This window comes from Apostichopus japonicus, chromosome 7, assembly GCF_037975245.1.
Source record: "Apostichopus japonicus isolate 1M-3 chromosome 7, ASM3797524v1, whole genome shotgun sequence".
In the NCBI taxonomy this organism is placed as follows: Eukaryota; Metazoa; Echinodermata; class Holothuroidea; order Aspidochirotida; family Stichopodidae; genus Apostichopus; species Apostichopus japonicus.
The window spans coordinates 21,267,127-21,280,221 of record NC_092567.1 but is presented as its reverse complement, the minus strand read 5'-3'; the positions used below and the strand labels follow the sequence as shown (position 1 = coordinate 21,280,221).

Genomic DNA, 13,095 nt, shown 5'->3' with positions numbered 1-13,095 from the left:
GACTGGCTATGAACATATGAGTAATAAATAAACATATAAAAAATAGAGTTGTCGATATATAGTCTTGACTTAGTTGTCGATAGTGTCACGGTGAATGTAGGCCAAAGTTCCATTTTATAAGTACTTATTCATATTCATATGATTGATGTAATGTATTTGTCAAGAATACACACGAAACAAAATTTATTCATACCTAAATCTGTCATTAACTTATCATATGAATTTCTTTAGAAAAGCGGGTACAATTTGCCATGTTACGTGCCTACAGGCTGATACTGTCTATCAGCCAAAATATTCTCTTGTCGCAAAGTTACTGCAGGCATGATGATAGGCATGCAAAGGTCAGTAGAAAAGTCATAGAGAAGATACAGAAGGTTGTCATGGAAGCTCATGTAAGTGACATTATAGAAGGATATAGCCTATTTACTACTGTCATAACAGCATGGTCGCACATTCCTACTATTTTTCACTGGAAATAAATAAATATTCATTTTCAATTAACTTTAACCATTCAAGTTGAATTGACTCTAGGATGACGTCCACTGACAATACATTGAAACGGATAGGCCAGGAACTTTCATCTCGAGTGATGCCAATGATCGGGATATTCTACGCCACTCTCTGTGCTATTTGTTTTTCCACTGAAGACATGATACTTTACCAAGTTATTGAGAATTTTCATCCAGCTTTCATATTCGTCTGTAACTCATTTGTAGTCCTTTGTCTATGTTTCATGTTTGCTGTCATTGTAAGACTTCGTTGGCGTCCAGTTTCTTCCACCCAAGTTTTGCTGATCATTCTCTACGGCAGCTTTGATTTTACATCCCAAATGGCTATTTCTTTATCTATATTTAGCATCGGTCCAGGCAATGCCGTTGCGTTGTTCTTTACACTCACAATTTTCTCTGTAATTTTCAGTGTTACTTTTCTGAAGGTAAAACCGCGATTAAAAGATTTATTCTTTGCAATTTGTTCAACCGGTGGAGTAGCGCTGATAGCTTTGGCACTGCAACAGGAAGATTTATCCAAAGAAGGATTCAGTTTGCCAACACCTTACGGCATATGCTCGGCCATCTTGGCTGCAATGTCGTTTTCAGGATCGCTTGTCGCTGGGAGGAAGCTAGCGTGTTATGAAAATTCACATTTTCTTGTTAATCTTCTGTCATACTCTGGTCAATATCTCCTGATTTCCCTGATATTGTGTTCCTTCCTTGATGGTTGGTCTCTGCCCAGGACACCAATAGATGTTTTCATGCTGACAGGAACTGGTGTGACTACCTTTGGTGGGTTTTTATTCGGATATCTTGCCGTCTGTAGGGAGAAACCTACCACAGTCTCTATCATATTAACATCAGAAATTGTTATGACCTACGTTGGACAGTTCATTTTGTTCAATTTTAGTTTCCAGTGGCAGACACTAGCAGGATCTGTGCTAATAATATTTTCGTGTATAGGTACAATTGTCAGTGAGGAAGTTGATGAGATTTCTGACCGTGAAGCAGTTTCAGAGGTTGAAGGTAAAGAAGAGGATGAACAACGGCCAATATTGAAGTAAAACTCAATTTACTGCAAAATCTTTAATTTATCTTTAGCATGCAGCGACACCATTTGAAAATGATGGAGGTAAATGACACTGAGGAAGTATGCCATGTTCTGTTAGCATGATGCGTTGAAAGAATGTGTTTATGGAAACTGATGAGCGCCTGCTACTACAAATGGTCGTGCGACAATCAATATCCATATACGTTTTGTCTTATTAATACTTTGCCCATAGCTGTTTGTTTTACAGTGGGCAATTAAAAATTAATATATAAAATGATGTTAAGAAGATACGGTAAAAGAAAATGCGGGCTAATGAAAGTTTGAGTACTTTCATAAAATCTATGAAAGTCAATCTATCGTCGATTGCATGTTACATATCTATGGGCATGTTGGTTTATCGTTCCCAAACGATACACCTATAATATTAATCAGTTCTCTGACATAAATTATATACAAACGTTATAATCAAATTATTTTATGTGTAAGCTCATTTCTGGTATAGCTTATTAATTTGAGTATGAAATATTCAATATGAAATGGAATATGAAACTTGAATAATTTGAATATTCAATATGAAACACTCAGCCTCTGAAGAAGATCCTGCTGGTATCGAAACGTCAGGCCCTCCTACTTTTACATATTAATTTGAATATCTTAGATATTAATTAACTGATCTGTGAATCTTTGATTTGTCTGATTGCCTTTTGTTCTTCCTACTGATTGTAAGTTCACAATAGCTAATTCAATAAGTGGAAGAAAGGATAGCAGTCTTAACTAATATACATTGCCCATTGCAATGTGTTTTTCCGTGGCGCATTACATATATTATCATCTGTCTTCTTCTTGCCTAGAGGCAAATAAGGCTTCCACAGAGCGTCTCCATTCGTCTTGGTCGGAATCTGCGTTTCTGGTCTCATTACAGAATCGCCAACCGGACCTCACTCTTTCTATGTCCACTGTGCTGCGCAATGTTGTTTTTGGTCGCCCTCTCTTTCTCCGGCCCTCTGGTGCCCAAGTCTTGCTGATGTTGCTTTCGTTGTTTGGGGTTTGACGCAATATTATGCCCAATGAATTTCCATCTTCTTTTCTTAATTTCGATGCTTTTCGATGCTTCAATGCATACGTCTCCTGATATTTATCTTGAACTATTTAGATGTACAGATAGTTGTTTACGGTCGCCCTAGAAATCAATGTACGAAACAGATTGTTTGAGCTCTCTGTAGTGTTCAACAGACGACTCCGGCGCTAGCAAGATCATGCTTGTATATTAATTAATGTGCAAACCATTAGCTGTTATACGTTGCCGCAGGGACATAACTATTTTGCACGATTGAAGTAAATGGTATTAAGGTTTACAAGAGGAAATGGAGACACTTTTGACATGCAACAGTGAATTTAGATCGCTCGTTTACACAACAGTGTAGTCAGATGGAACCTCACGTACTAACTCAAAGAGATTCATTATTGAATGTTTTACACGGAATACAGAGGAGAAAATGTTTAAATCTCTTCAGATAAAGATAAAAGTCTAATCTTACAGTGTGCCAATTAACATATTTCGTCTGTTCTAATATAATACCTATCATTTACTACATAGAACAAATGTTATGTCAATTGCATCACATTAGATATTTAATATAATTACAAGAGACAAATATCGTAATAATAAACTAAAAATAAATAGTAATGCATTAATATATTAATTAACTTCACATAAACGGTAATGGACTACTGTATTCCAATACACAGTAATGCATTATTGTAGTGGTAGATGGGGCACTTCAGCAATGTAAACTGTTCCAGTTGAGAATCCTGGCGTTGCTAATTACATGTTAGTACTATGCTTGTTACAATTAAGCGGCATCCGTCACAGACTTGGCAGTAAAACAATCAATATAAATGATCAAACCTACATGCAAAACGTGAGTGTTGGGTGCTTGCAGTTTCCGATATCAATTATTCAGACTTTTCAGGATAAATATCGTTTTAAAGCTCAATATCAATTTATCGAGTAATATTCAATTGACGTAGAGACTTGTACGTGGAAAGATTTCTAGTTTTCGCCAATGATATTACCACGTTTTCTGCATATACTACTTTTCACTGGTAATTCAAAGCCGCCGGTCCAATGGTTCGTATAGGTTTATAATTATAATTGTTATTTAATTTTTTAATTAATTGTTATTTATTTCAAGCGGATGTTAAACACGGTTTACTGGTAGATGTACTACTATTTCTTAACGGTGTTTGATGTTGTTGTCTCATTTGAAGCTGGCGGCGCTGTTCACTTTTATGACGTAAAAATACGTATACAAATTCAAAGAATTTAGTGCTTCAGAGCTAGCTAAAATGTCCGAGAGATACAGACTAGCCCATCTTGAAAGGGCTAGGTCATACGAACAAAATGAAAGCAGAAATGATGGTAATCTCTGTAAAATCGATGCAGAACATACGAAAGTCTTTCAATCTAAGAAAAAGAGATATATGTGGTCAAGTTACAGGCATGTACTTAGCCTAACGTTAGGTATATAATACGTAGCCTTAGTTAGTATAACGTTCCCAATAGTAGTATTTAGTATATTATGATTAAAATTAGCCATAGTGGGCTTATATGGTGGGCATATCGGTGCTCAGAATTATATGTTTACCATAGATATACCACAGATAATGATGCAAGCGACAAAAATGCGTTAATGTGAAGTATTTATTATGCCCCAATCTGTCAAAGGGTATACCCGCATTGACAAAACTATCAGCTAGCCTGAAGAAATATTGCGGAGAGACTCTCGATCCATGCATGAAACTACAATGCGTTGTTAATCACGTGAGTATAAGGAATATAACTTTTAATTAGAAGGAATTCATATGAATAGGTGTTTCTTGTGGCTATATATATATATATATATATATATATATATATATTATATATATATATATATATATTTCGGTTTTATGCATGTTTACTCATATATATATATATATTATATATATATATATTATATATATATATATATATATTTCGGTTTTATGCATGTTTACTCATATATATATATATATATATATATATATATATATATATATATATATATACATATATATATATATATATATATATATATATATGAGTAAACATGCATAAAACCGAAATAAAAATGTTTCATATTTCTAGATTGTCAGCTACTGTTACTTAGCTATGGAATTTTACAATGATCCTTCCGAAAGGTATCAATCATGGATCCTGAATTATTGTGCAATACGGATCAACTCTGGGAATCAAAAGTTATTTTCTATTGAATGTAATTTCGATTAAGTGTCATGCATTTACGTACAAATATGTCTTTGAACTTATGCAACCTCTCGTTATTGTAAACAGTTGAACCCACATATCTAGTAAGAAAATATGTGTCATTTTTATAGCTTGTCTTATACAGCTTGTCTAAATTTGTATCGACGTTAAAGCATTTTCAAGAACGGTAGGATATATTTCTTCATCAACTAAATGAACACTGAACTCTGGACCATGCATTTGAACATCCATTATCCGAATCGTGCATTTTCCATTTCCGTGAATTTTCGAGCTGATTTTTTTTTAAATTTATAAAGTTCAGCAGTATCGTCAGTTAGGAAATCATAATCTTATATATTTGATATTTACTGTAAGCCTGTAATAAAATACCTACTAGATATCTAATATCAAATCAAATCTATTCTTTGGAGGGCTCGACTTCCCGTTGAAGGTCCATTTGATTCTAAGGTGCCTTAATGATCAACAGTACATGTAGTAATTTGACGTACGTTACTACACTTGTCGACCTAATGTGGTTGGCCCAACGGCAGATTTAAGATATGGCCAGGGGCGCACATCCGGGGGGAGATGGGGGGGGGGGTATACCCCCACATTTGGTCAAGGGGGATGGTCTACACAATCATCCCCTCCACTTTCCAGTCCGATATAAAAATATAAAAATAAGTTCAAATTAAATTAAAATAAAATAAAATAAATTAAAGTTAAGTTAAAATTAGGTTAGGTCAAAATGCTGAGGTTGCAACCTCAGTACTTTTGCAAGCTGTTCTCACTCCAGGGTTCCATACACTGCAAACAAACAACAACAAAATGTAACGAATATAGGCCTATGATATAACGTGTCGGGGCGTCAGAACATGTTGAGGATGAAGGGATATGCTTAGCCTACTTGAAGAGCTTGCATCGTGTTGACGTCTAAATGCCTCTTTAAACACTTACATACATTTGCTAGCGTTCAAAAAGCCTCAACTATGTTTCTGTATCACATGCCATGTGCACAAGGATGAGCTGGACAAGATCGACGCTGTGGATATGGCAAGAGAGTTTACCAGCCGATCCGACGTAACAAACTTCGGCAATTTCTAGACAATTTGCACAGCCCAAGTTACTCCATTAGGTTGGTACTTGATTTGTCTTGTACGTGTTCTGCGTAAAGCACTAATGTTTTTCCAACCATGAATGTCCATTCAGGGAGGCATTAGAGTAGTAGGGCAGTCGCGACTCGCAGTAAACTGATGCAAGAGTTTAAATCACTCAACTGGTATACGATAATCCCCCCCCCCCCCCACGTTCATACTGTTGAGTGTTATCCGGGGTAGAGGGTAACAGTCGAATGGGCTTCCAAGCGGGGGTGACTTTTACCCTTGAAATTCTCACATGCCTGTTACTTCTCCACCAGGATGGAGACTTGCCAGCTGCTCGGATTCTTTTGTTTCACTGAAAATATAAGGGGCGATTGTCTCACTTCTCCCCGAACTATATGTGACGGTTAAAATGACACGTATAGGGTTATTTCCACTGGTCATAGACTAATTAGCATAATATGCAAGGTGTTTGTAGCGTATTCAAGAGTAAATGCCAAAACGTATTGTTAGGGAGCGAGGCGCGCTAAATAAAAACAAAAGGTCTCTTACAAAGAATGAATATTTGAAACACATGCCCCTAATTGCAAGCATTGCTTCCAGGTGGAATGGGCAAATGAAATGGAACACGAGGTTTAGAAACTTCACTTCACTCTGAGCATCTAGGCAGAGCAGACAGCGGTTTTAGGCGTTAGTAAATAGGGCGTCGATCACAGTATATATGTCGTGGAGAGAGGCCTAGGGTATATATTACCGGGAGAGGCTACATTGTCTGGGTAGACGGTATACTTGTGTATTGATATCTGTTTGAGAGTACCCTTCACCGACCACATGGAGACACCTGCCCCATGCCGTGACTCAGAGGCTGTCTAAATCTTTTCACGTAAGTGGGAATTTGTTTCAATTGATTGACTAAGGAAAATATATTAATATATATTAATTTGGTAGTTTGTAGCTAATATTAAATGTCCTAATATGAGAAGTGTGTTTATAAGTAGTGTAGTATAGCTCAATGGTAAATGGGAATAACCCATATGTGGATTGAATTGTACTTAAAACTATAGTATATGACATAGGGTTAATTTGAAATGCATGGTTTGAATATTAATTGCCGGAGAGACAAATCCGTTTTCGATTTGAAGGGTTGGGAATTGGCTATATAATAATAATGTTAATTTTAGGGATAGTCCACTTTTATTACTGTATAACGATAATGTTGTCCTAGTTAGAGCAGCTAGGGGGATTGAGTACATGATGTAAAATATTCATTTTACTGACAAGAGAAAACATCATTGTATCAATTTTATTACAGTATACCATTTCCTGGGAGACGAAACTCAGTGCTCCGTTTTGTGTTATATACTGGGAACGTTAAGTCAGAGCCTGTTTAATTTAGAGAGGAGCCACGAGACGGAAGATCCGTGCGTATAGCAGCCAACGTTGAGGCCCTCCCTCCGTCTGTATATTGGGCGATAACATCATATATGGTTATACGCAAGAAAACATTATTTAAAAGAGATATCGACTAACGACAGATTAGTTAATAAGGGAATTGTCGTGGAGAAAAAAAAACCCGACTTCGTTAGTTAAAAGGAACCTTTTCTGTTGAGTAAAAGAAGGGCACCAGTATACGTTAAGATTATGTTATGTAAAAGACTTAATGTAGCAAAGCAGCTTATGTGAATTGTAGTGTACAATAATAAATTTTCGTTATTTATAAGCATACTGTTACATTTCATCTTTTTTCATAAGTGTTAAAAGAACCCGAGTGGGAATTTATTATTATTTGAATTTCCCACGTCACACTATATATATTCAGCTGTTTTTCATCTGTAAGTTGTGTACACACATAGTGAATACTTTCATGTAATATGTTGGTCACCTATTGCACCTTATTCTCAGTTCGAGTGAATTATCGAGGTTACATGAACGTTTTCATCAGCCTCATACAAAAATATGTATTTCCTGTAACGAACGATATCATTCGAAAAAAATAAACTTCCCAGATCTCTTAACGTACGTAAGTATGGACATCTGAGATGGACTATCGGTAAATCCGTTCATCATTTGTCATCTTCTGTCCGTCTTTCCCATTTAGTGTCCTACTAGTGCCCTAACAACTGGGGAACGTTGCAACTCTGATCGAGTGATCGACCCTGCAAACCTCATCTTCGAATTTTGTTGATGTATAAGAAGGAAAAAACAGAACATTGCGAAACGCAACGCTATGATAGCAGTGGGTCACCCTCACAATTTGAGAGTTTGTCGGAGAATCCTGGATGAAAATTGATAACTATTATTGGATTTTGTCGATTGGAGTATCGGCGTCGGGGAGTAACGGCGCTGACGTCAGGGAGGACACTGATAGCCATTAGCCGCCAGGAAGGGATTGTTACAGAGAACCGTCTATATCGACCACAACACCGAATATGGACGGTGAGGCACTTGAGTAATGAACATGTATGGACTATGGATGGGGTGATGGACAAAGGTAATAGAGATACAGAAGGTGAATACGGGAGCATGGCAGACAGAATAAATGAAAGAGGATGCACAATTCATTATGATTATTGTACCATCTCAACTCATCTGACATGTATTACTTTTTTCATAGATTGAATATTTTCTCAATAATTAAGGAATTGCATACATGAAATTCAGCTTAAAACACTCCGGGGGGCCGTTTCCGGCCTTCTTGGGGTTTTTTAAAGCCTAAAATTTTCTTGTACGTTCCGCGCCATCCGATGGTGGCGCTCCGCTTAGATAGTCTACTAATATCACCCCCCACCCCACTCGTCGGAACGGATGTGCGCCACTGGATATAGCTCATCTAGATATCCAAATGAAAAAGCCATGGGCCCTAAAGAGCACATGGGGGAACGTTTGCTTTACTGAATGAAATAATAAAGATACGTTAACCTCTTCGCCGCCTTACGTCCGGCGAGCCAGCCTCGCGGTAGGTTGGTTTCTTTTCCAGTACTTTTCACCGATGGGACCAGGGAGGCTGCACCGGCCTAGTCACGAGACTGACTATGAACATATCAATAATAAATATAAATATAAAAAATATAGTTGTAGATATATAGTCTTGACTTAGTTGTCGATAGCGTCACGGTGATTGTAGCCAACGTTCCATTTTATAAGTACTTATCCATATTCATATGATTGATGTAATATATCTGCCAAGAATACACACGTAACAAAATTTATTCATACCTAAATCTGTAATTAACTTATCATATGAATTTCTTTAGAAAAGCGGGTACAATTTGCCATGTTACGTGCCTACAGGCTGATACTGTTTTTCAGCCAAAATATTCTCTTGTCGCACAAGTTACTGCAGGCATGATGATAGGCATGCAAAGGTCAGTAGAGAGTCATAGAGAAGATACAGAAGGTTGTCATGGAAGCTCATGTAAGTGACATTATAGAAGGATATAGCCTATTTACTACTGTCATAACAGCATGGTCGCACATTCCTACTATTTTTCACTGGAAATAAATAAATATTCATTTTAATTAACTTTGACCATTCAAATTGAATTGACTCTAGGATGACGTCCACTGACAATACATTGAAATGGATAGGCCAGGAACTTTCATCTCGAGGGATGCCAATGATCGGGATATTCTACGCCACTCTCAGTGCTATTTGCTTTTCCACTGAAGACATGATACTTTACCAAGTTATTGAGAACTTTCATCCAGCTTTCATATTCGTCTGTAACTCATTTGTAGTCCTATGTCTATGTTTCATGTTTGCTGTCATTGTAAGACTTCGTTGGCGTCCAGTTTCTTCCACCCAAGTATTGCTGATCATTCTCTACGGCAGCTTTGATTGTACATCCCAAATGGCTATTTCTTTATCTATATTTAGCATCGGTCCAGGCAATGCCGTTGCGTTGTTCTTTACACTCACAATTTTCTCTGTAATTTTCAGTGTTACTTTTCTGAAGGTCAAACCGCGATTAAAAGATTTATTCTTTGCAATTTGTTCAACCGGTGGAGTAGCGCTGATAGCTTTGGCACTGCAACAGGAAGATTTATCCAAAGAAGGATTCAGTTTGCCAACACCTTACGGCATATGCTCGGCCATCTTGGCTGCAATGTCGTTTTCAGGATCGCTTGTCGTTGGGAGGAAGCTAGCGTGTTATGAAAATTCACATTTTCTTGTTAATCTTCTGTCATACTCTGGTCAATATCTCCTGATTTCCCTGATATTGTGTTCCTTCCTTGATGGTTGGTCTCTGCCCAGGACACCAATAGATGTTTTCATGCTGACAGGAACTGGTGTGACTACCTTTGGTGGGTTTTTATTCGGATATCTTGCCGTCTGTAGGGAGAAACCTACCACAGTCTCTATCATATTAACATCAGAAATTGTTATGACCTACGTTGGACAGTTCATTTTGTTCAATTTTAGTTTCCAGTGGCAGACACTAGCAGGATCTGTGCTAATAATATTTTCGTGTATAGGTACAATTGTCAGTGAGGAAGTTGATGAGATTTCTGACCGTGAAGCAGTTTCAGAGGTTGAAGGTAAAGAAGAGGATGAACAACGGCCAATATTGAAGTAAAACTCAATTTACTGCAAAATCTTTAATTTATCTTTAGCATGCAGCGACACCATTTGAAAATGATGGAGGTAAATGACACTGAGGAAGTATGCCATGTTCTGTTAGCATGATGCGTTGAAAGAATGTGTTTATGGAAACTGATGAGCGCCTGCTACTACAAATGGTCGTGCGACAATCAATATCCATATACGTTTTGTCTTATTAATACTTTGCCCATAGCTGTTTGTTTTACAGTGGGCAATTAAAAATTAATATATAAAATGATGTTAAGAAGATACGGTAAAAGAAAATGCGGGCTAATGAAAGTTTGAGTACTTTCATAAAATCTATGAAAGTCAATCTATCGTCGATTGCATGTTACATATCTATGGGCATGTTGGTTTATCGTTCCCAAACGATACACCTATAATATTAATCAGTTCTCTGACATAAATTATATACAAACGTTATAATCAAATTATTTTATGTGTAAGCTCATTTCTGGTATAGCTTATTAATTTGAGTATGAAATATTCAATATGAAATGGAATATGAAACTTGAATAATTTGAATATTCAATATGAAACACTCAGCCTCTGAAGAAGATCCTGCTGGTATCGAAACGTCAGGCCCTCCTACTTTTACATATTAATTTGAATATCTTAGATATTAATTAACTGATCTGTGAATCTTTGATTTGTCTGATTGCCTTTTGTTCTTCCTACTGATTGTAAGTTCACAATAGCTAATTCAATAAGTGGAAGAAAGGATAGCAGTCTTAACTAATATACATTGCCCATTGCAATGTGTTTTTCCGTGGCGCATTACATATATTATCATCTGTCTTCTTCTTGCCTAGAGGCAAATAAGGCTTCCACAGAGCGTCTCCATTCGTCTTGGTCGGAATCTGCGTTTCTGGTCTCATTACAGAATCGCCAACCGGACCTCACTCTTTCTATGTCCACTGTGCTGCGCAATGTTGTTTTTGGTCGCCCTCTCTTTCTCCGGCCCTCTGGTGCCCAAGTCTTGCTGATGTTGCTTTCGTTGTTTGGGGTTTGACGCAATATTATGCCCAATGAATTTCCATCTTCTTTTCTTAATTTCGATGCTTTTCGATGCTTCAATGCATACGTCTCCTGATATTTATCTTGAACTATTTAGATGTACAGATAGTTGTTTACGGTCGCCCTAGAAATCAATGTACGAAACAGATTGTTTGAGCTCTCTGTAGTGTTCAACAGACGACTCCGGCGCTAGCAAGATCATGCTTGTATATTAATTAATGTGCAAACCATTAGCTGTTATACGTTGCTGCAGGGACATAACTATTTTGCACGATTGAAGTAAATGGTATTAAGGTTCACAAGAGGAAATGGAGACACTTTTGACATGCAACAGTGAATTTAGATCGCTCGTTTACACAACAGTGTAGTCAGATGGAACCTCACGTACTAACTCAAAGAGATTCATTATTGAATGTTTTACACGGAATACAGAGGAGAAAATGTATAAATCTCTTCAGATAAAGATAAAAGTCTAATCTTACAGTGTGCCAATTAACATATTTCGTCTGTTCTAATATAATACCTATCATTTACTACATAGAACAAATGTTATGTCAATTGCATCACATTAGATATTTAATATAATTACAAGAGACAAATATCGTAATAATAAACTAAAAATAAATAGTAATGCATTAATATATTAATTAACTTCACATAAACGGTAATGGACTACTGTATTCCAATACACAGTAATGCATTATTGTAGTGGTAGATGGGGCACTTCAGCAATGTTAACTGTTCCAGTTGAGAATCCTGGCGTTGCTAATTACATGTTAGTACTATGCTTGTTACAATTAAGCGGCATCCGTCACAGACTTGGCAGTAAAACAATCAATATAAATGATCAAACCTACATGCAAAACGTGAGTGTTGGGTGCTTGCAGTTTCCGATATCAATTATTCAGACTTTTCAGGATAAATATCGTTTTAAAGCTCAATATCAATTTATCGAGTAATATTCAATTGACGTAGAGACTTGTACGTGGAAAGATTTCTAGTTTTCGCCAATGATATTACCACGTTTTCTGCATATACTACTTTTCACTGGTAATTCAAAGCCGCCGGTCCAATGGTTCGTATAGGTTTATAATTATAATTGTTATTTAATTTTTTAATTAATTGTTATTTATTTCAAGCGGATGTTAAACACGGTTTACTGGTAGATGTACTACTATTTCTTAACGGTGTTTGATGTTGTTGTCTCATTTGAAGCTGGCGGCGCTGTTCACTTTTATGACGTAAAAATACGTATACAAATTCAAAGAATTTAGTGCTTCAGAGCTAGCTAAAATGTCCGAGAGATACAGACTAGCCCATCTTGAAAGGGCTAGGTCATACGAACAAAATGAAAGCAGAAATGATGGTAATCTCTGTAAAATCGATGCAGAACATACGAAAGTCTTTCAATCTAAGAAAAAGAGATATATGTGGTCAAGTTACAGGCATGTACTTAGCCTAACGTTAGGTATATAATACGTAGCCTTAGTTAGTATAACGTTCCCAATAGTAGTATTTAGTATATTATGATTAAAATTAGCCATAGT

General features: G+C 36.7%; 1 protein-coding gene across 3 annotated transcripts; it reads left to right on the top strand.

The window, feature by feature from the left end:
* Positions 1-6,532: 6,532 nt before the first annotated feature.
* LOC139970164 (solute carrier family 35 member G1-like) lies at positions 6,533-11,967 on the top strand. Of its 3 annotated transcripts, XM_071975804.1 has the most exons (3): positions 6,533-6,811; positions 7,241-7,415; positions 8,027-11,967. In XM_071975804.1, exon 3 carries the CDS (start codon positions 9,483-9,485, stop codon positions 10,503-10,505), a length of 1,023 nt encoding a protein of 340 aa, XP_071831905.1. In that variant the 5' UTR covers positions 6,533-6,811; positions 7,241-7,415; positions 8,027-9,482; the 3' UTR covers positions 10,506-11,967. The 3 variants fall into 3 exon arrangements, with proteins under 3 accessions (XP_071831905.1, XP_071831907.1, XP_071831906.1); XM_071975806.1 differs by lacking the exon at positions 7,241-7,415; XM_071975805.1 differs by having other exon boundaries at positions 6,533-7,415.
* The last annotated feature ends 1,128 nt before the right edge of the window (positions 11,968-13,095 follow it).